This window comes from Malania oleifera, chromosome 2 (assembly GCF_029873635.1).
Source record: "Malania oleifera isolate guangnan ecotype guangnan chromosome 2, ASM2987363v1, whole genome shotgun sequence".
NCBI classification, from domain to species: domain Eukaryota; kingdom Viridiplantae; phylum Streptophyta; class Magnoliopsida; order Santalales; family Ximeniaceae; genus Malania; species Malania oleifera.
Window position 1 is genome coordinate 95707572 of NC_080418.1, and position 25656 is coordinate 95733227.

The 25656-nt window shown below is 38.6% G+C and overlaps 1 protein-coding gene across 2 annotated transcripts; it reads left to right on the top strand.

Moving 5' to 3' along the window:
• The first annotated feature begins 1812 nt into the window (after positions 1 to 1812).
• On the top strand, positions 1813 to 25656 carry LOC131149604 (DNA topoisomerase 6 subunit B). Of its 2 annotated transcripts, XM_058100204.1 has the most exons (19): positions 1813 to 2152; positions 2408 to 2460; positions 3037 to 3134; positions 3270 to 3375; positions 3674 to 3811; positions 3960 to 4011; positions 4148 to 4212; positions 4489 to 4595; positions 4684 to 4786; positions 4924 to 5009; positions 5092 to 5288; positions 17611 to 17726; positions 17891 to 17976; positions 18132 to 18204; positions 23407 to 23498; positions 23644 to 23782; positions 23853 to 23947; positions 24051 to 24225; positions 25334 to 25656. In XM_058100204.1, exons 1-19 carry the CDS (start codon positions 2059 to 2061, stop codon positions 25478 to 25480), a joined length of 2022 nt encoding a protein of 673 aa, XP_057956187.1. In that variant the 5' UTR covers positions 1813 to 2058; the 3' UTR covers positions 25481 to 25656. The 2 variants fall into 2 exon arrangements, with proteins under 2 accessions (XP_057956187.1, XP_057956188.1); XM_058100205.1 differs by lacking the exon at positions 2408 to 2460 and having other exon boundaries at positions 2042 to 2152; positions 3674 to 3779.

A 25656-nucleotide genomic window follows, 5' to 3' on the forward strand; every position in this document is an offset into this window, starting at 1 on the left:
CTATCTCTACCATGGCTCGAGCATAGGAAATTCTACCCTTGGTAGTGGTTAATTTATCCATACATAGAGGTCTGCCAATTGCTGAACAGATCCTACCAATAGCTTCAGGAGACCACAGTTCAAAAGGGAGATCCTTTAGTTGAACCCAGACACGAACAACCGTTCTATGCTCCAAGCCAAATTGAAAGAATTTGGGCATTTTCTTGAGGATTAGAGTTCTTCCATATATAGAGTAAGGACCATTCTGTAAGACCTCATTAAGATATTCCTCCCTTTGGAATTTAAGAACAATCCAGCCCTTATCATGTTGAGTAAATACTACATTGACCTTCTAGGACCTTAATAGGGAATTGAGAGCCATCTTACCAGGGAATTTCCCTGTGAAATACCCCACTAGATGCTTATTTGTTATCCCCTCTAAGTTATATATCGCAGTAGGAGGGATATGAACAGAATCACCAATATGCTCAAAAGCTAGGAGGGGACCACAGTTTGAGGGATTACGATTATTGGCAAAAAGCAACCTTCTTATTATGTCTTAGGATTGTTCTCTCACCGTCAGGACCATTCTGATCTTGTATCTTTTCTGAGAGGTCATCCACATCAGCTTCCAGATCATTACCCTTCTCATTGCTTGGTGTCTCACTATTTTCTCTTTCTTTTGAGTCTTGCTTTTCAGAGACTAAGGGGACTTCATTAGACCTCACACCACTAGTTTCATGGGGAGGGACAATGTTATCCTCTACTATGCGTGGCAGGCTAGGAGCAAAAATCCCCTCCAAGTTGCTACAGGGGACCTCTTCGCTGGAACATCGGTTGGAGCCCTTCTTAAGAATCAGGCCTTTCTCCTTCTCAAGGGATGAGGGGGCTTTGATTAAGGCCTCCTGAGAATCCGAGACCCCAAACTGATACTTGATAGCTACCTCCTTCAGACATCCTTCACTCACATTACTCGATGAGGATCAGAAGTCCTCACTTGGTCTCTGTATCAGCAGGCTAGGGTCAGACGTTTCCTGAGTCCTTTCCTCTGATACCTAGACTTTCTTCAATTGCTCCCCAGCAAGCCGAGAGAACTCAGTCATTATCTCATGTTTTTTTCTTTTTCATCCATAGATCTTTACTTCCACCTTTTATTACAATGAATTTCAAGGCCTCCTCAACTTCCTTCTTGGATTCTTCTTCTTTACTCTCTCTTCGTTGTGTCCTAAGGGCTTCCTTTCGACCCATCTCGTTCATACAAACAAGAAAGAAACTCAAACTTAACTTGGGCGGAAAAACCACAGTCTTCTTCCAGTGCTTGATTTCTTCACAGATTTTCCAAATGGTAACCTTACTTGTTAATAACCCAGCAAGAAATCAACCACAGGGTTCAGTATCAGCACGAATTCAGCAAGGATATCGCAGATTCGCCCCCAAGCCATGCGCCTCTCTGGAGAGAGGAGAGAGCTTTTCTCTCTAACATGGAAGGGAGACCCTCTCATAGTAATTTAAATGTACGTTAATGATAGAAAATTAAATCAATTTTCTTTTATTTGGCAAATAGAAGAAGATTGATTTAGCTGCAATTTAATGATTTGTTCCAATTAATTGACCTAGCTTAAAATTGGCGGGAAAATTTGGTACAAAATGTTTCACTTTAGGTATGTTTGTTTGTAAGACACATACACCGAGCCTAACCTAATCTCTAATCTGAGCCGTCCATACCATCATCATCAACCCAATGGGCTCTCAACACCTCGATTACGGTCCTCCGATTAGGTACAACGGTCCTCCGATAGGTATAAAAGCACCGATGTTAAACATAAAAAGACCATCGGCTCTCATGCAGGCGACCGCACCGTAGTAGTTATCCCTTGCTCCTGCTCCCTGCTCCCTGCTCCGCAGTCTTCAACCAAGCCGTCCTCAGCCGGAGTCGGAAAACCCTAAACATTGACCTACTCGATTCCTATTTGAACTTTCGAAACCCTAGCCAGCTTCTCAGATTCATTCCTACAAGCCAGTCACTTCCGGAGCCAGCTCAGATCAGTGCTCGGATCAAACAATTTTCTCGGCCTTCTCATGGAAACCGGAGGTAGCAGTGAAAGTCCGGACGAGCCGAAGAAAGGCAAATCGAAGACCCCGAGAAAGTCTAAAGAAAGCGCTCTCAAGCAGAGTATGTTCTCTTTTTTCATTATGGTAATTTTTTATTTATTTATTTTTTCTTGTTGAGTTGATTCTCTGTTTGGATGCGGAGAAAATTTTGGGAAGTGAAAGAATTCAAGGTTTGAATGCTCAGTTTTGGTTTGATGAGCTTAATTCAACTGTTCTGTTCACTTTGGTTGAGTTTTCATAGGTGGAAATTAAAATTTCTCAGCTGCAGGATGAGTCTATGTTCTTTATATTTGAGTAATTAATTGGGTATCTGCAGAGTCTCCGGCGGAGTTCTTTGCGGAGAATAAGAACATTGCTGGATTCGACAATGTAAGAACATTGTTCTTTCTATTTGCATTTTTTGTTCAATGGTTTAGTGCACTGTTCAAATGTGTTCACACGACCTTGTGTTCATAGATGGCATTTGAATCGATTTTGTTAATTTCAGATATATGTAGTTGAAACTGAAGCATTGCCTTTAACGTGGAGTTGAACTCAGTAACTAATTGCAGTCTTGCTCCTGCTGTTGTAATTTGTTTTCTGCTCCTGAATTGACAAGGAATAAATGTTGGTTTGGAAAACTATGGCTGTATTCGTATGTTTAGGAATTTTTTTTTGAAAAATTTGAATGGTTGGTCCTGCAATTTTTTATGTAGCTGATTAACATTCTGTGAAATTTAGCCAAACTCATAAAGAATTAAAAGTATATCTACACAGAGTCAATGATATCATCAGAAAATCAGAGGAACTTTGGTATAGGCCCGGGATAATTTGAACTTTAGATTGTAAATAAAAGGCATAAGTGGAGTGTTGCTTGTTTGTAATTTGTATATCCTCATCCATTAATTTTTCTAGTTTTTTTATTTGTAAATTTCACTTGTTTCATATTGTTGTTGTGGATTTCAGCCTGGGAAATGCCTTTACACTACTGTGAGAGAACTTATTGAGAATTCGCTTGATTCTGCTGAGTCTATATCTGAGCTACCCTTCGTGGAAATAACCATGTAAGCATTTATGTTTTTGAGAGCGCATTATGCCGACATTTATCTGAATTATGCACACTAGCATATGCATATGCATTGTGAACATGCTCCCTAATTCCTACAATGTATTGTTTGTCAATTGACTTGGCTGCTTAGTGAAGAGATAGGGAAAAGCAAGTTTAATTCCATGATTGGTTTAGTTGATCGGGAACGTATTGACGAGGAGCTGTATGATGACTTTGAGACAGCTAAGGCTCGTGAGGTGTGTATTATTGTAATGTGAACTTGTCATTGTGTTCACTTTTGTTAGCACGTGCCATCAGTTTTTTGAAACTTTTGATTTGATAGTGGATTTTTATTTCTGGTGAAGAATCATGTTTGATGTTGCATGGTTACTTCATCAATGTTGCCGTCTGTCTTTCCAAGTTATTTCAATTTGGTAGTTGGTAAAATATCATCTTTCATGGTTGGATTTCTCGTTGCTTCATTTGAGAAGACTTTGTATTTCAAATATATATATCCCAAGTTTATTTTGTTGCTTTTGTTTCATCCTCTTGTAGAAACGACTGGCGAAGGAAGCTCGTAATCAAGAAATCCAAGCAAAGAATGCTGCACTTGGGAAGAAATTCAAGGAGCCTTCAGCTCCAAAAGCCATTAAGGGTCGAGGTGAGGCTTCGTTTTTCAGAGTGACTTGTAAGGTGTGATTCACTGTCCATCTCAGCCTTCTAGCATACCAATGATTTTAAGTGCACTGTCATATCAGTTGGATATATTCAAGTTGCTGAAAACTAATTCCATGTTGTTTTATTGGGTTTGAATTTTCATGATTGTAACTCTCTCATGTAGGATAACGGAAGAGGAATGGCACATGATGACATACCAAATATGTTTGGGCGAGGTTTTAAAGTGATTTGCATTTAGTTTCTGCTTCATATAAGTTCTTTTCATGAATAGTTATGGACTTTTGGGTGGTTGACATTAATCATTGATTGCCTTCTTTACAAATCTTTCTATAAGAGCCTTTGTTTGTGCAGTTCTGTCTGGAACCAAATATGGCTTGAAGCAGACACGTGGGAAGTTTGGACTTGGTGCAAAAATGGTACTAGTTTCACAATTTTGGGGTATTTGTGCTAGTTCAAGTTTATTGGTGTACATTTCAAAATTAGAGAGAAATTCAATTTCTATGTTCGTATCTCGTATCTACAGCCCCTCTATGTTAGGGTAATACTCCATGAGTGTTATACAGATAAGGATTTCTCACTTTTGATGCTGCTCAACACTAGGCTCTATTTTATCTATCCACTTAATATACTAATTCCTTTAACAATTGTGACGTATAAGACATTAATTTCTGATCTAACAAGGATTTCTCCAGGCATTGATCTGGTCCAAGATGAGCACTGGGCTTCCTATAGAGATCTCGTCATCATTGAAGGGCCAAAACTATATTTCTTTTTGCAGGCTGGATATTGATATTCATCGGTATGATGTTGAAACATCTGGGTGCTTAATGTTGGCCTACTTAAATTTTTCATGTACGTAATCGATGAATGGTTCTTTCAATTTTTAGGAACATTCCTAATGTTCATCTGCATGAAAAACGGGACAATAAGGAACAGTGGCATGGAGCTGAAATTCAAGTTGTTATTGAAGGAAATTGGACAACTTATCGTGTATGTAATTCATAAGTGGCCCATGTCATATTATATCTTGCAGTTATAGATCTACTCAAGTAACATAGGAAATATTCTTTGATGCAATTTGGTTACATTTTCCTTGATCTGATTTGCTTCTTTGTTGGTTTGCACAGTCGAAGATATTGCATTATATGCGTCAAATGGCAGTCATCACCCCTTATGCTCAATTTCTTTTCAAATATGTATCAGATGCATCTGAGTACTCTCTCTCTCTCCTCCTCTATCTCTCCACATATGTCTTGATCTATATCTTAGCTAATTGCCCTTTCTTTTGCATGTAGTAAAAATGTCACCATTAAATTTTCTCGAAGAACAGATATAATGCCTCCAGTTCCTCTCGAGACAAAGCACCATCCTTCAGCTGTAGATTTACTGCTCATCAAACGCCTCATTGCTGAAACTTCAAAACACAACCTTCTACAATATCTTCAGCATGAATTTGTAAATATAGGAAAATCTTATGCTGAACGCTTAATTGGTAAGAATTTGCGACAGACATAGTTATTGGAAGTGCAATTTGGAGACAAATGAATTATACAATTATATATTAATTTTATGATTTGTTTCATAATATGCATGTTACATAAAAGTTTTGTAACCAAGTTAAAGGTTTTGAGAATGGAGTTTCTTAATGTAGTTGATAGTTTGAGGTTTAATCTATTTAAACGTGTCTTTGTTTAGCATGGCATAGATTATGTTTGTGTCCGTTCATTGAAAGACAAGTAGTCATGGTGAAATCAGGAATTTTTTGTTTCATGTATTTTTTTTGTTCTTTTTTGATAAGGAAATCAGTGGTTTTCTAACTTTGAGAAAATGAAATTTCATTTTATTATGTTTATGTTAGATTAGAGGAAGAAAGAGAAAAGAGAATAATGATAAGAAAATTGGGCAATTAAACTGTAGTTCAACTTAAGTCTTTGGCTTGTATTGCAACATATTATGCTGGTGGAATGACCAGATTACCATTCCATCGCACAAATTATGGAACGCCTAACAGTAGCCTTCAAGCTGGAGGTTTGATATGCAACTAGACAATAGGTGATCACTTGACCTATACTCTAATATTCTGTGCTGGTGGATTGACCAAAATATTCCCACATTACCTATTGCACAAGTTATAAAATTTTACCTATTGCAACATGCAGGTCCCATCTTGTGGTGAGATCTGTGCCATTTTTCAACTATCCTTGGAGTGTGCAGTGCATGACTACTGGTTTTCATTATTTCCCTTGGTGTGTGGTGATCCTGTATTGGTATTTGTAGTTTTCCCCTTGTGTGTTAGGATTCTTCTTCTTTGCTTCAGTTGCTTATTGAAAGTTTGGGTCCTGTATAGTTCATCTTTCAAGTACCAAATGAGCTTGCCCTTGACGTTTTGTGCTGCCTCACATTGCAAGTGCCTTTCATTTGACCTCAAACAAAGTTTTCATCTACATTAACATCTTTGCAACTTTTTTTCTATTCTCAAGAATGTGCAAAGAGATAACTGTAGATACCTATTTTGATTGTCCATTTAAGGCACAAATGCATGTATCATTCTGATTTAACTGAATTGTGTTTTTTTTGGAAATTGCGATTTAATCTGATTCAGTGATGAAAGGCAGAAAAGTAAACTAATAATTAAACACAACCCAATTCATAACATAGTCCAAATTATACACTGCAATTACAAAATTTAAGTAGAAAATTAAAAAAATTTATATCTAATTTCAAAATTGGCAACAATCTTGGAGACATCGTGTGCATTGCTGGGCCTGACCAAACATATTGACCATCCTCTGCCCTGCAGAACATGGAAACAAGGTCAATTAGGGGAAAAGAGAGAGATCTAAGGGTCAAATACATCCAGGAAGGTAGTATCTTATTCAAAGCATTATTGCACACCTTTAATCAAGGAAAGGATTTTGAATGTTCATGCTCTATCTCCTAACTTTAGGATTATAAATTAATCATAGATGGCTATAGACACGAACAAATAGGACAACGGCCAAAAAAAAGACCCCACTCGGCTACTCACCATCCCTCCCCTCTATCTTGCTTCTCCTCGCCAACTCTTCCTTCTTTAACTTGAAAGCCACCATGGCCTATGAAAACACACAGCCACCCAACCATAGACTCATGGCTGAATAGCCACTATACTACCTGTCAATAGTGCATGCAATGAAACCACTCATCCTAATCATCACCATCACCATCACCATCACTATCACCATCACCACCTTTTTCCTCATTCAACGAAGGAGAGAAAGAAGAAGAAACTGATTGTGGTGGTATTGTGCAAGAATCTTGTGAGCTGGTTGTGAAGTTGGGTTATTAGGTTGCTTGTGTGGCCGGTGGTGTTGATGGCTGTGTATGCATAACAATTGGCCGGTTCATGTTCAGAGGCTGTTTTGGGCTGCTGCGTTGGGTTGGAGGAAGCCGAAGATGATGACGGTGATGGTGATGGTAATGTTGATGATGATGATGATGAGAATGACCGTTTGTGGTGCTACTATGGTTATTCAAAGGAGAGGAAGGTGGTTGTTTTGTTGCCGTTGCTCAGTGGCTGTGTGTCTTTTCAGCAGCCATGGTGGCTTTTGGGTTGAAGAATGAAGCGTTAGAGAGGAGGAAAATGGAGAAGAGAGATGATGAGTGACGACTAGGGTCTTTTTGATTTTGTGTGTATGCCTGGCCGTTCTTCTCGATTGTTCCTATTTGTAGCTAGCCCCCTAGGATTAATTTCTTGTCTTGGGATTAGGAGAGAGCGTTAGCACCGGAGGAGCCCATGGGTGAGCTTGATACACATAGGTGAGCACGAACTTGATTTAAAAGCTTAAGCCTATTGGTCTTGGGCTCAACCATGTATATAAGCATCTATCATCCACTCAAATTTTCCAATGTGGGACAAACTCACAAGTGGATTTCTTAACAATATCCCCCTCACTTGTGAGTTCCAACTGTTCCCCCTTGAACGAAAATCGTCTCCCTTAAGGGAGTAAGCTCAATTCCCCAACAGTGGACCTTACCATTAGCGCCTTACGTGCGTCAGATTGCATTCCACGTGCCTCCAAACCAATCCAACCTCTCACGTCTTGACCCTATTCGGATCCATTCCTAGCCTTGATGATCCTTATTGGTGTCGGCCACACACTTGGTCCTCCAACTGTTAGCACGTCAGGAGAATTAATTTCACGTCTCGACTTTTTATGATGTTGCTCACCCAGAGTTTCGAACCGTCGGTTCTGATATCACTTGTTTGCACCGGAGGAGCCCATGGATGAGTTTGATAGCCTTGGGTGAGCATCAGCTTATTGGGTCTTGGGCCCAACCATGTATATAAGCACTCATCATCCACTCACAATTCCACAAGTGGAATTCTCAACAGATAGAGCGTTAATGTTAAAAATCCTCTTCCTTGATTTGAAATTTGTAATTGTGCTTTGAAGAAAGTGCTGTCTTTATGGATGGATTTGACCCTTAGACCTCTCTCCTTTCCCTAGTTAAAGGTGTGCAATAATGCTTTGGAGAAGAGGCTGCCCTTTGCTTTAAATAATTAAAGGAATGGATCTAAGGGTATTTGATCTCTCTCCTTTCCCCAAATTGACTTTGTTTCCATGTTCTACAGGGGTAGGATGGTCAATATGCTAGGTGTCACAGGCTGAATATTTCACGCCTTTGTGAAGTCAACCTAGCGTTTACCACAATTCACCAACAAAACACTTTCATTGTCATTCAAGCAAATATAAGCGGAAGCAATGAGCAACTTATGAAAGCAACGATACTTAAGTAGTAAATATTGAAGTAACGTAATTCATTATCAATACCTCCATTAACAATGTGTGTCTAGCGAGGGAGGCAAATAGGCTAAATACATTGACAATAGCTAGTGAGTTTTACAAGTTGATGAACATTCACCCTCCTCTAAAGAGCTTTCTATGTTATTCCCACTCAGACACTAGGAAACATCAATATGACCGGGGAGTCATACTCCCTCTTTTAACCTAGGGAAAACTATCTTTGAAAAATAACCCTACACTAGTATTTACATGATGGAAACCCATTCCAAACACATGAGACAAGTGGTTACTGGCAAGCATAATGCCTTGAACAAGCTCGGCTCGTGACGCTCCCCCACTTATGCGGTCTACGTCCTCATAGACTTTGACTCTAGGTACACTTCAATTTTGTCCAAAAACGGTCGCATATCTTCCACAAAAACCCAGTTGATTTCTTTGTCATCAAGGCCTTTCCACTTCACTAAGAACTTTTGCCACTTCTTCCTTGAGGATGTGAACTCTCTGTTTGCAAGGATGTCTTCAACTTCTCGTCTTTCGGGTTGCATTGTCTTCAATTTTGCTCTAGTTGACCGACTTCTTCTTGGATCTTCAGTGTCATTGAACGGCTTGAGGCAGCTGACGTGAAACATAGGATGCACTTTCATCCAAGTCGGAGGGTCAATTTTGTAAGAGGCATTCCCAACTTTGGCCAAGATGGGGATTGGTCCTTCATATTTATGAAGTAGTCTCCTATCTTGGTGCGGTCTTCTCCCTTGATCTACCCATTTCTTCATCTGGTTTGAAGCTTTCTCCAGGTAGGCTCGTGCAATCTCTGCATTCTGCCTCCATACTTTGGTGAAGATGTACGCTTTGGGATTTTTTTTTTCTGTACGACTCATCCACTATGTGAGGTAACAATAACTGCTGGCTTGTAACAAGCTTAAAAGGACTCTCCTTGGTTGAGCTCTTTTGGGCATTGAAACAGAACTGAGCCACATCAAGTAGTTGCACCCAATTCTTCTAGTTGGCATTGATGAGATGATGCAATTACTCTTCTAGTAGCCCATTGAATCACTCCGTCTGTCCATGGATGATAGCTCGAAGTGATGTCAAGTTGTGAACCGAGGATTCTGAAAAGTTCTGTCCAAAAGTTGTCGGTGAATCTTGAGTCTCTATCATTAATAATATCTTGGGGAACACCCCAATACTTAACAATATTCTTAAAGAATAGTTGTGTCCTCTCCGAACAATACTTTGGTGCTAGTATAAACGTACTGTACTTCGAAAACCTATTTATAACCACAAGTATAGACTCTGCATCTCCTTCTTTGGGCAAGTTGGTGATGAAGTCTAGCGAGACACTTTCCCACGATCTGGATGGCACTGGTAGGGGCTCCAGCCACCCTCTAATCTTCTTCTGCTCCACCTTGTCTTGTTGGCAGGTGAGACAAGTCTAGGTATAATCAACCACATCATCACGCATAAGCGGCCAATAATACCTTTGCTTCAGTATTGCCAAAGTACGTTGCCATCCTAGATGTCCGACCCATGTGGTATCATGACACTCTCTTAACAATGTCTTCCTTAGATCTCCAGCTCGTGGCACAAAGAGCCGGCTACCATGGGTCATCAGCAATCCGTCTTCCATCTAGAACTGACGTGCTTTCCCCTTTTCTTTCAGTTTCATGACGTTTTGCGCAATTGGATCTTTGTCTAAATTCACCTTGATGCGCTCCTGCAACGTCGTGGTAATGGTACTCACTGTCAAGTATGTTACCATCTGTAAGGCCGCTAGCTCGGCCATTCTACTCAATGCATTAGCAACTTGGTTCAGGCGCCCCGCCTTGCGCTCAAATAAGAAATCAAATTTTGCCAATAATTCTTGCCACTGGCCCTGCTTGGGTGTCAACTTCAACTGTGTGAAGAAGTGGCTAACACCCGAGTTATCCATTTTCATCACAAACCTTGACCCAAGTAAGTAATGTCGCCACACGCGGGGACAATGTATGCCGCTAGCATCTCCTTCTCTAGAGTCGTGTACTTCCGTTTCGCTTCACTAAGCTTACAACTCTCACACGCAAGAGGATGTCCCTTCTGTAACAAGACTACTCCAAAGGTGTAGTCCGATGCATCTGTTTGTACCTCGAAGGGTTTCATGATGTTCGAAAGATCAAGTACTGGAACTCTCATCATGACATCCTTCAAGTCATCAAAGGCACCCTACACTTCTCTGTCTAGTTCTACCCTTGACCCTTTTCAGTAGTTCTATCAAAGGAGCAGTTCTCTTAAGTACCCTTCTACAAACTTCTTATAATAGTTGGCAAGACTAAGAAAGGAACGCAACTCCTTCACTTTCATGGGGATCTTCCATTCTTGAATAGCTCACCTTCTCCATATCCATCCTGATACGACCTTGTTCAATCACATGACCAAGGAATTTGATGCTCCGCTAAGCAAAAGAGCAGTTCTCTTTTTACCTATCCAATCACAACTTGGATGGTCGTAGGCACCTACCCTTGGCCTACTTCTTCCTCTACCACCACCATGGTGAGATACGTCAGTTCACCTCTTTTCAATCCCTTCTTGAGTTGCATGGCTGAAAGGAACTTTTCATCGTCTCCTTTCCTTGCAACAACTTACACCATGTGAGGGTGATCTCTCATTAGACACAAGGAACCAACAAAAAGGCATCGACATTGCCTTAGTCTCCCTTAGGAATTCCATTCCCTTTTTTTGCGTGGTTAACCTATTGGAGCATGCAACGTTAACCTTACCTACCCTTTGGCGCTTGGTATGACACCTTGCCTACCCCTTTTGGGCGCTTGGCGTGGCACCCTGCATACCCTTTTGCGTGCTTGGCGTAAACCATTGCCTATTATCCTTAAGATTAACTTACCAGAGCGTGCAACATTCACCCTGCCTACCCTTTGGCGCTTGGTGTGACACCCTGCATACTCAAGGCGTTTGGCGTAAACCATTACCCTTTCTCTGTAGTGTGGTGGAAGTGCTCCGACAACTCCACCATTGAACTTTGTTGATCTCTTTGGGATCCCTCCAACTAATCAACACATTCCCTTAGTTGGGCCCTTACTTCGGTCACTTTGTTGGCTGGCGACTCGGCCTGTCACATTAATTTTCTGGGCATTGGTTGGCATGGTCACTTACCAAAGCTTTACCAATCCTATAACGAAGGCAAATGAATTCGCGTATAAACTAACCAGGCTTTGATACCAGATGTCACAGGGCGAATATTTCACACCTTTGTGAAAGGACTGTGTGGCGCTAGTTAAGACACTCTTGTTTAACTAGCCATCCTAGCTTCTACCACAATTCACCAACAAAACACTTTCATTTTCATTCAAGAAAATATAAGTAGAAGCAATAAGCAATTTATGAAAGCAATGACACTTGAGCAGTAAATGAAGCGACGTAATTCATTATCAACACCTCCATTAACAATGTCCGTCTAGCGAGGGAGTCAAGTAGGCTAAACACGTTCACAATAGCTAGTGAGCTTTACAAGTTGATGAACACTCACCCTCCCCTAAAGAGCTTTCTATGTTATTCCAACTCTGACACTAGGAAACATCAATATGACCGAGTAGTCATACTCCCCTTTTTAGCCTAGGGAAACCCTCTCCTAAAGAGCTTTCTATGTTATTCCAACTCTGGCACTAGGAAACATCAATATGACCGAGGAGTCATACTCCCCCTTTTAGTCTAGGGAAAAACTATCTTTGAAATAACCCCTACACTAGTATTTACATGATGGAAACTCATCCCAAATGTACAAGACAAGTGATCACAGACAAGCATAATGCCTTGAACAAGTTCAACTCGAGACGGTCAAGCCCTCAACGCAAACAATGCGTCAAAGACTTCTAGTAGCTTTGAATTTAGATCTAGAAAATTTGTTTTTCTACTCAACTATATTATGAATTGGACTATGTTTAGTTAGTTGTTTATTTTTCTGCTTTTTTTTTTTCACTGAATCTGATAAAATCACAATTTCTAGCAAAAACTAGCCTGAGACTTTGAATGTGTGTTGTGCCTTAAATGGGGTGGTTAAAATAGGTTTTCTACAGTGCTATCTATGTGTAACCTTTGGGATTATTTTCATTGTGTCATTATTGCTGTTGCAATTACAACAATTAGTTATATTGCCTCTCAGATAAGTGATATGCCCTTGATCATTTTCTGCAGATGTTTGGGGAAGGTTGGTCGTACCGTGTAGCTTGTAGGATTGGGCTAGGGCAGGTTCAGCTATAGAAATTTGTGATTTTGCTCAATTATTGCATAATATGATTACATTTTTATGAATTTACATGTGCGTGTGTGTGTGTGCTTGTATGTATGCATGCTTGTATATATGTATGCGTGTTTATAAATATATTCCAAAATTGTTTGGACAGTGATTTTTTTTTTTTTTGGGGGGAGGGGGGAGGGCTGACGTGTTAAAGGTGTTTCAGGAGTTTCGTGCTATGGGGTGGTCCCCAAGAGTTTGAATTCACGTTTTATCACCCTAGTTCCTTAGAAAAAATCATTCGATTAGATTTAGTGACTTTAGACCTAATACTAACTTGTTAGGAAAATTTTTTTTTTTTTAATAATATAAGTAATGTGATATTTATGTTCTTTGTTTTTCAACTTCAGCCTTCTTTCTTTTCTAGCTATTTTATATTTATATTATTCGTATGTCTTATGTGTCTAATAGATTAATGGAGTGTATAATGTATTTTATTTTATTAATTTATTTAGCACACATAAGAATTTATCACAGATAAGAACAATGAGATGCATAAATACGCACACACACGTAATTTTCTATCAATGATGGTTTAAAACAAATGTAAATTTGTTGCTCTTACCAAATAACTTAGTTACTCGAACTAAAGGGTCCAAAAATACACTAAAACCCTTTCTAAGAATGGCTAAAAGTTAAAACATGCAAGTACGCTAATATGCACAAGGTTGTGCGTGCTACAAAAAAATTCTCGACCATTACACCCGCTTCCCGTTATGTAACATCCGCTACTCCTGCTTCCCGTTACACTCGTTACTGTTACGTTACGCTACCCGCTACCGCGATTTAAAACCATGCCTATCAGCTTGATTACAAGTCTTTACAAGATTATTGCTATGGCTCTAGCATATGATTGAGTTGGTGATATGAAGTACTATTTCTAGTTCTGAGATGGCCTTTGTGGGAGGTAGATATATCTTCGATGATGTCCTCATTGCTAATGAGGTTGTGGAGGATGTTTGGAGATGCTAGAAATATGATTTGATTTTTAAGCTGGATTTTGAGATGGTCTATGATAGGGTTTTTTGGCAGCTCTTGAACAGGGTCTTAGCCCCTGTTTGGAATGTCTTGAAAAATAAGTACTTGTTATGAAAAGTACTTAAATTAAGTACTTGTGTCAATATGTAATATTTGGTTTACGCTTAAATTAGTACTTATTTCAAAAATTACTTTTTCAAGCTAAATTTTTTTTAAGGAAAATAAGTATTTTTCTGGAAAAAGTACTTATCTAAAAAAGTACTTTTAATAAGTAATCACACACTACTTGTAGATGAGTACCTGTTTTTTTTTTTTTTTAACCGGAGAAAGTACTTTTCTATAAGCGGTTCCAAACAATCCCAGAGAGGAAGGGTTTGGTTGTTACATGGAGGGGCTGAATTAGGAGCTGTCTTTCTTCTACTTTTCTGTGATTACAATGGTCAACCTAAAACTTGGTTTTCAGCTTCTAGGGGTGCGAATTTGTGATGCAAGAGGATACTTTATCCCCTTTTCCTTTCTATTTGGTTGACGATGTACTGAGTAGGATGATTGGGAGGGCCATTGTTAGGGGCCTTGTCCAGGGTATTGCTGTCAATATGGATGAAGTTAGTGTGTTGCATTTGCATTTAACTGATGACAATTCTTTTCTTGTCAGGTTAGCTCTTTTGTTTACTATCTTGCGGGTATTTTGAGTTAGTTTCCAGGCTTGAGATTAACTTAGGCAGTTTCCAGGCTTGAGATTAACTTAGGGAAGTGTGATTTTAGCTTTTATTAATCTGAGAGTCAGGCGACTTCTAGATTGGCTGCATTCATGGGGTGTGGGATTTTTCTGTAACCTTTTTCTTAGAGTTCCTTTAGGTGAAATCCTTGGTCTGGGAGGTTTTGGGATCTGTTTATCTCTAAGGTGTCTAAAGGAATGTCTAGATGGGTGGAAGGGTGTGCTATTCTCTTTGAGGCGTCACATTTACTTTAATTCAGGCATGTCTTTCTGATCCCTTTATATTTTTTCTCTTTATTTAAATTTTCAGTGGTAGGGGTGTCTAGTAAGTTTGATGGAGATAATGTGAGACTTACTCTGGTCTGAGCTGGGTGAGAAGAGGGATCATCTTTTGAGCTGGGATTTAGTTGCTAGATTAGGGAGGAGGGGGGCTTGGGTCTTTGGTGGGTCAATGGCTATCGCGGTTCCCATTGGAATCTGATTCTCTTTGGCATAGGGTTATTAAAAGTATATTTGGTTTGCAGGAGAATGGGTGAGATGTTAATATTGTGTCTAGAGTTTCACGTGAAATCCCATGGAAATTCATCTTGAAGGTAAAGTCTTTCTTCCTCCTTTGTGTCACTGTCAACTGTGGGAGACAGGTGCAGGTTCACCTTTGGAAGGACATTGGCTTGGGGATGTTTGCTCTCCTGTTGCTTTTCTTTCCATTTTCTGTTTTTGCATCCTGATACCCCTATTTCTTCTTTTCTTGTTTCGGATGGCCATGGTTTCTTGGGATTTTCAGTTAAGGTGCTGTCTGTTTGATAGTGAGCTTGAGGAACTTTCTTCTCTTCTGAGATTGCTCGATTCTTTCCATTATTAACATTTTTGGGATCTTAGGATTTGGTATTTGGGTAATTGATTATAATTCAGATGTCTTCTTTCATAACTCCTATTCTCATCTAAACAGGTTATTTTTATTTATTTTTTCCATCTTGCAATATTTTGTGGAGACCTAAAATTCCTTCAAAGTTAAAGGCTTTTGTGTGGATTTCCATCCTTTACAGATGTAACACCAATGATCTGCTGCAGGTTCAAAGACCTTAAATGGCTCTATCTCCAGATATGTGTGTTTTGTATCACAGTTGTAATGAAGATCATGTGCATCTATTCTTGCACTGTGCACTTGCATTGGGGTTATGGAACAAGCTTTCTTGGCTTGTTAGGAGAATGTTGGGTGAGTGTATTTTTTGCAGGCTTTCTTGATGGTTGATTTTAGAGGTTTTGGAAGAGGTAAAAACGCAAGGATCATGTGGCCGTGTCCTATTTTTGCAGTCATTTGGGTTATTTGGTAGAAAAAGGCCCAGATTTTTCAAGATCCTCGATCTTTTGTGGTGATGATTTGGAACTAGATTGTTTTTCTTGCGCTCATGTTGGTGTTCATAGCACTGTGTTTTGGCCATACTGTTTTCCTGAATTTCAATGTCATTTCCTCACTCTTTTGTCTTAGTCTTGGGTTTCTTTTCTTTATTGAGGATTCCTCATCCTCTTTGCACATTCATCTTTCTTAATAAATTTCTTTTCCTATCCAAAATAAATAAATAAATAAGCTATGTATCATTGTTTTGTCCAAATTGTTCAATGCTTCATGGTTAATCTTGGTAGGGTTGGGTCTAGGCTCAATAAGTTCCTTACTTCTTTTAAGGGTAGGGCCTGACTACCTAAATATGGCTGTGCTTCTAGCCTTCTACTGAACTGAATTTGAGCAAGTGGTCACAGTGCTGTCCCAGCTTGTGCCCTCCCAGTGATTCTGGATTGGGAAAGAGGATACAGTAAGGAAAATAAGTTGCAGATCACATCTTTCACTGCACACTGGCAAAGGTAAATATTGAGGTTGTCTGGTTTGCATAATGCCTATTCTTAGTAATAGAATAGTTATAATAGAAGAATTTGCTAGTTTATATAAAATATGTTATTGCCATAAAACAAATAACAATGTAAAAACTTTTTAAAACAAGGAATAGATTAGGAATAACTATCCAAACTTTACCATTTGAATCTCTATTCCTTTCCTATTCCATGATGGATGGAATAACAACAAATAGACAAGGAATAGTTTTTACATGGGAATGTCTATTACTAAATTTCTCATTGAATTCTATCTTCTTCCTAGGAATAGCTACTCCAGAAACCAAATGTAACATAATGGGTTATTCTTGTAAAATATGAATATTGCTGGCAAGTTCAATATGAGGAAACATTTGTATGTATTGACACATTGAACAGGATCCTCTTGTTTAACCAAAAAATGATTTATTCTGAAAAATATTCATTTGCACAGTGAATTTTAGGAACAGAAGGGAATGTTGAGCAATTTCTGTTTATCTAGGGCAGCAATCCATGGGAACTCCTTATTAGGCCCATTTACTTATATGCTGGGTCTTTGAACTTTCTTTTGAATCATTTTGGCACGTATCTTTAATACAAGAAAACATTCATTCAGCATACCAAGCCCGAAGCCAGCATAGGCCAGGCTTCAACCTTTTCCAATAAAGTTAATAGCAATTAATTATTTGGCACTCAGTTTTACGAATTCCACTAATTATTTGGCACCTTAACTCTGCTGGGAAGTATGGCCAGTTATCAAATGTCAATGTTTGGGAACTACGGAATGAAGCTATACTTTCTTGACTGTTGCATGTTGAACAATGTGTGCAGAAAGTGACATAATGCAATGTTTTAGCAATTAATACCGTTACTACTGTTTTTTGAGTCAAAACAAGGAGAAAGGTGGAAAAGTTCAGATTTGCTGTCAATTTTGCATGGAACCATTTTTATATCATCTTCCAGTTGCCTTCATATTCAGGAAGTTTTTGCCATCTGAGAGGCTCTTAGTTACTGCTTAAGAGTTTTTTAAGACTTTTGGATGTAGCTCTATTCTGAACAATTTATTCCATTCTGATCTGTTTAATGTTAAAATTTTTTATTTCCTTCATAATTGTGATGCTATCCCTAGTATGCTTTAACCGACTGCTACCAATATGATGCGACCCCTCTCTCATTCACTCAGGAGAAATGGGTCCAGATTTTAGCCCGAAAATGGCTGTTAAATCTCTCACCTCTCAGCAAATAGTTCGCATTCATCAGCTGTTTCGTCAGGCTAAGTTTGATGATCCTAGTGGTGATGTAAGCTGCTTTTGGTTTGTGCACACTTGTTGCTCTTTGTTTTGTCATTATTATTATTTGTTTTACTTTTCCAGACCATGCCTAGCAAAGAAAAAACTTTCCCCGACCATATTCCTTTAAATATTCTTTTATAGTTTGGCACATTACTTAGAAACTATTTGCAGTGTCTTAGTCCTGCAGGGGAATACAATCTTCGTCTCGGAATTATAAAGGAGCTGCATCCTGACATGGTTGCAACTTACTCAGGCAGGTTGTGTGTTTTATTTAAATTTATAGTTTTGCTTTTTTTTATTATTTTGTTCTTGGAGAGTTTACCTGTATAGAAAATGGTTTTATGACTATCAAAGAAATTATTTAATTTTACTAAAATAACGTTTTTCTTTTTTTGGTGATAACTATCTACAGTGCTCAAGTTTTTGAAGGCCACCCATTCATTGTTGAAGCTGGAGTTAGTGTGGGTGGAAAAGATGTTAAGCAAGTAAGTGCTTCTCTGTTAAACTGCTGAAGCATTAAGAGCCTCTCAAATGGCAAAAACCATGTGAGCTCTTAATGCTTCAGCAGTATTCTTCATTCTCACATGGTTTTCTGGAGATACTCTCTTGATAAAAGAGGAAAAGAGAAGGAAAAAGAGCTATGTCCTCAAATCTTCTTGTGATGCTTTGTGCCTTTTGATATTATTGAAAGTGTGTTCATGTCATGTATATGTTTTGGTAGCTTTTACAGTCTTTCCTTCTGGAAAAGGGGATGTGAGTTTCCTTTGAATCTGGCGTCTGTTAGTTTAGTCCCATCTGGACTCATGCTGACACTCAGGCATGCGTTTGATTTTTACAAGTTAAAATTGGTGCTTCTGTTCGATAGGTGGGGTACAAACATCCATTTTTTTTTTGTTGTTTTACTCTGTTAACGGTTATTTGGTCATTTAGTATTATTAGTATGTGTTATAGTTATGTTAGTGAGTGTGAGTTAGTAAGGGTTGATATTGTACTTGACGTTTCGTATAAATAGAGGGAGAGACCTAAGATTGAGGTTAGGTCTTCGTTTTTTCCCAATTAATCAACATGTATCAGAGAAAGATCCATCCTAGACCCTAATTGCATGACCACTGCTAAATCAAACCCTAAACATCATAATGCATGCAAACCTGTTGCTGTAGAAGGATCATCAGCATCACCAAAGTCCAGGAGCAGGTTCAGGAGTTGCCGGAAAAAGCTGCAGTCGCTGGAAAAATCCTGGATGCTGTTGTCCTCTTCAAAACCTTAATAAATACTTCATATTTTGCAAAACTAACCACATAGCAAACCACAGAACCTGCCAATCTGCCAGCCTGAAAAATTTCAGTGCCAGTGGAGCCTTCACGTGCCAGCTTAAAGCAGGCATTGCCAACATCATGTGCTGGTGCATGAGTCTTTTGAGCAGCCATTTTACTTCCAAATGTCTTGAATCCTTCCCTACATGATACCAATTTGTTTGTCATCGTTTTTTTGTCCAAAGGTATCTCCTCTTTAGTTGCTCAAGTGCGACATTCCGGGAATGATTGTTTGCTAATGCCCGAAGCTGTTGGTCAATTTTTATTGAGTTTATTGAGGCCTGAAACTGTGGTATTTCTGTGTTCTTGATTTGTTTTTATTTTGATCGTTATGTGCTTGTGGTTTGCTCTGGTTGTCAAATGTTGTGTGTTGGGATGGTGTCCATGAATTCAAGGAGGATGTTGTTCACTGTGTATTTCTGATTTGCTATTTTATAGAGGCTGTGTGTGTTTCGAGATGGAGTTCCCAAATCCTAAAAGTATGTTTCCCTTGTTAGGCACTTGTTTGAGTGAATAACGTATTGTAACTGTCTTGGAGGAAGATTATTTAAGGTTCCTATAGCATCAAGCATCCCGACAAGCATCTCATCACATTGCATTTTTTGCTCAGAAGGGTAATCCTTCAATTTGTATGTCATTTGGTATCTTTCCCACTAGCCCTTAGATTATTGTCTTTGCTGCTATTGTCCATATAACAGGTGTATCCAACTTCTTTTCTGCCTTCCAGTACCCTAAAAATGAACCTCAAGTTACCTTTACTACCCACAACTATAGTTAAGGGGATAGGAAGAGTAAATCCTACTCCTTCCATCTCTCTTTCTCTTGTTTTGTGCATTCCTAATTCCCCCTTCAATCTCATGTTAGTAAGCTTACAAAGGCATTGTATTGTTTTGTAACCTTCTTTCTTGATTTTGTGGTTATTTTGGATCTAAAGATTAGGAAGACAATTCGCATAGGACATGGTCACTTGAGGCTCGTGGACTTTACTACTTTGAGTCTTTCTTCTCCCATTGCCTACATAGCCACTGCTATACCCTTTAAATCCATTGTCGTCTTGATCATTCGTCTTTAGACAAATTGAAACATCTAGTTCCTACCTCGAGTTCTGTGTCTAGTCTTGAGTGTGGGTCTTGTTAGTTGGGAAAACATCATTGCGTTCCCTTTGCTTCCTGGGTCAACAAACGGGCAGATAGTCTTCGTGCTCGTCCATCTTATGTTTAGGGTCCTAGTTGTGTCGCGTCAAAATTGGGGTTTCAGTACTTTGTTACATTTGTCAATGACCACTCCGATATGACTTGGTTGTATTTAATGAAAGATCATTCTGAGTTGTTTAATATCTTTTGTGCCTTCTATTCTCAAATAAAGACTCAGTTTGATATGTCGATCAAGATACTTTGTAGTGACAATGCTAAGGAGCACTTTAGTAGCGAATTCAATACCTATATTACTAATTCTAATATGATTCATCAGTCATCTTGTGTCTAGCCTCCACAACAAAATGGAGTTGCATAATGGAAAAACGAATATATTCTTGAAGTCACTCGTATTCTATTCTCTTTTATCCAATAGTTAAGTCCAAGAACAGATAAGTTGGATCCTCTTTCTATCAAATGTATTTTTTCAGGGTATTCCTATACTCAAAAGGGATATAGCTATTATAGCCCTATTTTACATCGTTTCTTTGTCTTTGTTGTTGTCACATTTTTTGAGTCTACACCTTACTATGATTCCTAGAGTTCTGTTGACCTTAACAAGTTCCTTCTTTTACCTTGCCTTCTAGATCCTAACCTAATATATGTGCCCAATCCTCCTTCATCTTCATCCAATTTGAGTCCTTCTTGTTGCTTGTATCATCCCAATTTGCGGGTGTACACATGGCTACTCAAGGGAGGGGAACCTCTAGCTTCCACTTTTATGCCTTGAGTTCCCTCGTTAGATGGTCTTATTTCCTAAGATGTTGATCTTCCTTTTTCTGTTCAAAAAGGTAAACATTGTTGTACCCAACATCCAATCTCTAATTTTGTTTGTTATGATTTCTTGAAACCCTCATATTAATGTTTTGTTAGTACTTTGTCTTCCCCTGCTCTCCCAAAATCCTTTTTTGAAGCCCTGCCCCATTTTGGATGGAGGAATGCAATGATTGAAGAGATGCATGCACTATAGGATAGTGATACTTGGGAGTTGGTACCTTTACCTCTTGATAAGTCTGTAATTGGTTGTTGTTGGGTGTGTAATGTGGAGATCAATGCAGATGTTTCTTTGTCTTGATTGAAGGCCCGCCTTGCTGGTAAGGGATATAATCAAGTGTATGGTTTGGATTGTTCTGACACATTTGTTCTAGTTGCTAAATTTGCTTCAATATGTTTGTTCATCTCCTTAGCCACTACTTGCCATTGACCTCAACATCAGTTAGATGTGAAGAATGCTTTCCTACATGTTGATCTTCAGGAGTAGGTCTATATGGAGCAACCACTCGGGTTTGTTGCTTAGGGGGAGTCAGGCTTAGTATGTCTGCTTAAGAAATCATTATGTGGTTCAGAATAGTTTGCAAGAGCATGGTTTGGTCAATTCAGTGATGTCATACTTGAGTTTGGCCTCCAACGGTGTGCAGTGGATCACTTTGTATTTTATCGTCATACTCCATCTGGTAGGATCTTATTGTGTATGTGGATGATATTGTGATTGTAGAGATGGTGATCAAGGCATCCAAGATCTAAATCTTTTCTTACAGGCAAGTTTTAGACCAAGGATTTGGTACCATTGAAGTATGTTTGGGTATAGAAGTATTGAGGTTTTGTAGGCAATGGTCTTGTAATAGAGAAAATATGTTCTTGATATTATAGATGAGTCTGGGCTGTTGGGATTCAAACCTGTTGATACACCCAATGGATTCCAATAGTAAGTTAGTGCTTGATATGGATGATTTGTTGGCTACCAAAGACTTGTTGGAAAGTTGAATTATCTTACTCAATTAGATATATCCTTTGCAACAAGTGTTGCGAGTCGGTTTCTTGATTCTCCAATAACAAGTCACTGGGATGCAGTAATTAACATTTTGAGATATCTCAAAGGTACACCAGGGAGAGATCTCTTATATTATGATTGGGGTCACTCATATAGGGATATTCAGATGCAAATTGGGTCGGGTCGCTTGCAGTTTGAAGATTCATAATCGGGTATTGCATCTTTGTTGTTGGTAATTTGGTTTCTTGGAAAGGTAAGAAACAAGCTGTGGTGGCCAGGTCAAGTGCTGAATCAAAGTATAGGGCTATGACTCACACTACATGTGAACTTCTTTAGTTGAAGAACATGTCGGAAGAGATGGGTTTTCCACATTTTCAGCCTATGGAGCTGATGCGTGATAATTGAGCTACTATTCATATTGCCACGAACCTGGTCTTCCACGGGCGGACAAAGCACATTAAAGTTGATTGCCACTTTGTTTGGGTGAAACTTGTATTGAAGCTTATTACAATAACTCATGTTAATTCTGATTTTCAACTTGATGATTTATTCACTAAAGCCTTGGGAGATGCTCGTGTGAAATTCATATGTAACGGGCTAGGAGTATATATGCTCAAGCTTGAGGGGGAGTATTAATGGCTATTCGATCATTTAGCTTTATTAGTATGTGTTAAGAGTTATGTTATTAAGTGTGAGTTGGTAAGGGTATTATGGTCATTGGAATTGTATTTGACTTATATTATAAACAGAGGGATAGACCTATCATTGAGGTTAGTCTTCCATTTTGCCCAATTACTCACATACTCAATCTAGAATCTATGTTTATCTGCGACAGGTGGCAGAACAAGATCGGCAGGTGCATCAGTAAAAGCAAGCACACAATCAAACATAAACAAACTTTTGCAGTGAAACTTTTTAAAAATTTTTTTTTTGTGGGTGTCATGCAGAAAATGCAAACATTTTTATGTGATGGAACTTTTATATTTTTTGAATGGGTGCTTGTTTTGAATTTCCAGTTTTTAAAAATGACATGCTGGGATGTCTTTTCTCTAGGAATAGACTGAATAGTGTGTATTTGATATTTTCTCACTTAGCACTTTCTATTGCAACAATTATATGATGCTGAGTCTATATGCCATCACTAATAGGACAAGCAGTTGAAGCAGATGCAGCAGTAAAATCTAGAAGCGTGCACTCATGCATACATACATATGTACAGAATGCGTACACATATGTACATGCATAGATATTCTATTATACTATGCATGGAATATTGCTGTATTACATCTGTTGAGATTTGCTAAATGGTAGCCAGAATGAGTTTTTCATTCTAAAAATTAACAAGTCATTTTTCCAATGATTAATATTTAAAATGCATTAATTATAAAGCATTACCTACTGAATTTGTAGGGTCTGAATATTTTTCGGTTTGCAAATCGAATTCCACTGCTTTTTGAGCAAGGTGCCGATGTTGTTACAAGGACTGCCTTAAAGAGAATCAAGTAAGACGTGTAGCATTATACAATATATACATTTTATTGCACATGGTGCTCTTTTTTCCTTTTGAAATTGTTGTTGCTTTATTCGAGCAGCAAAAAATGCGATGAAATTGAAATAATAGGACATCACACTGATACAATGTTTCAGTTGGAATAGTTACAAGATCAACCAGACACAAGATAAAATTGGCGTATTTGTGAGCATTGTAAGTACAAAGATCCCCTTTAAAGGGACTGGAAAGGAATATATTGGAGATGATATAAGTGAGATTGCTTCTGCTGTCAAGGTGGGTATTTTCCTCTTCTAAATCTATAGTCACGAACATAATTGGCAAGCTAACAATAGTATCTTTCCAGTCTGCCATTCAACAGTGTTGCGTCCAGCTCAAATCCAAAATAGTGAGGAAAATTCAAGCTCGTGAGCAGCAGGAGAGAAAAAGAAATTTAAGCAAGTAAATTCAACCACCAATGACCTATTTGCCTCGCAATAGTTCAGAAAATGATCATTTCATTACATCCTGTGAAATCTCAGATTGGATTTCTGTTAATTGGCAGGTATATTCCTGATGCTACAGGTGCCGTATACAATGTTTTGAGAGACATGGCTGACTCGCATGCATCAAAGAAGAAACGGTACGATGATGATGATGCAGAAATACTGAAGAAAGTGTCAGCTCGATTGATTACAAAAGACACCCTGAAGGAAAAACTTGCTCAACATGTTGAAAAGGTGAGCCAGAGTTGTATGGTTCTCTGCTCTAATTCTTGAAACTTGCCTGGAACCTTGAATTAATAAAGTGGATTGGTTTTCTTTGGACAGTGGATTATTTTAGAGTTGGTGGATGTGATGATCATCAAGCAAGTGACATCCAAGGTTAAACCAAGGATGGTTGCGCTTGTTTTCCACACGAAGGAGTCTCTCCAATGAGCTCCACTTAATCTTTTGATAATTGAAAATCAAAGATACTGCATTAACAAGGCATATTTGGTGCCAATTTAAAAAAGCTTGTTTTATGGTCTTTTGACCTACATGAGAGTGATGTTTGTAGGAGACTAGTTGCCCACTCCAGTAACTTAGCACAGATGTGATGTTAATGAATTTAGTTTGATGCATATGAATCTTATTCGGAATCCATAAGTTTGGGCCAACCTGATTTCTAATCTGATCATGATTGCCATGTTGCTGCTGGTGAAGTACAGATTGTGGAGATTTGAAAAAGTACCAGTAATCTCAAAATGCTTTGGTGAAATTTATGCAAAATTTTCTTAGCAGGAAGTTTTATGGATCAGCTGGTTCTCTTTCATATTTCAATGGACCATTTGTTTAAAATTCCCATACAAGTTCTTAGCTTCTTCTCTTCATGTGGCATGTTTTAAATTTTATATATATCCTTATTTCATGTTTGCTGCAAAATTTGCCCTAGACAACCATTTGTCTGGGCAAACCAAGTTGTGGCAGGGAACTTTAATGAAGGAGTTGGCATCTCACAGAATTTCGATAATATTTTAATCTGGGCATTCTTTTCACTCAATGATAAACCTTTTCAGCTGTGCATTCTTTAACATGCATCACCAGCTGTATGTTTGTCAGACTGGTCTTTGTTGTCTCAATGTCCTTTGGACCCAACTCTATGTTTGTCAGACTCTCTTTGTTTCTTTTGGACCCAACGCCCCTCAAGACATGAATCGTACAATCTACACCCATTTCCTTGTATCACAAATTGGAGGATCAGTGCCCATGTGCATGACCTATGTGGTGGCTTTTTTGTCAACATAAATTATTTTCTCCCCCCACCCCTGACATGGAGTTCACATATTTCTTGTATCTTATTTCTCAGGTGGACTATGAGATGGCACTGGAGTACGCTACACAGAGCGGAGTGAAAGAGGAACCCAGAGAAGATATATACATAGAGTCACTGCAAACTGAACATAACTTTATTGACTTTCATAGCCCCCTCTTTGTTTTCAGGCTCATCCATTAAGAATATTTTCATCCCATATTCATTAATGGCATTTTCTAGTCCTGGCCTGATAGACTATAGAAATTGAGAATTTGTTATTATTATACAGACAATTTTATTATTGTATTTTCCATGCATCGAATAAAGAAAATTCAAGATCTGAAGCTGAATGCAGGTCAGGTCATTTGATTTGATTA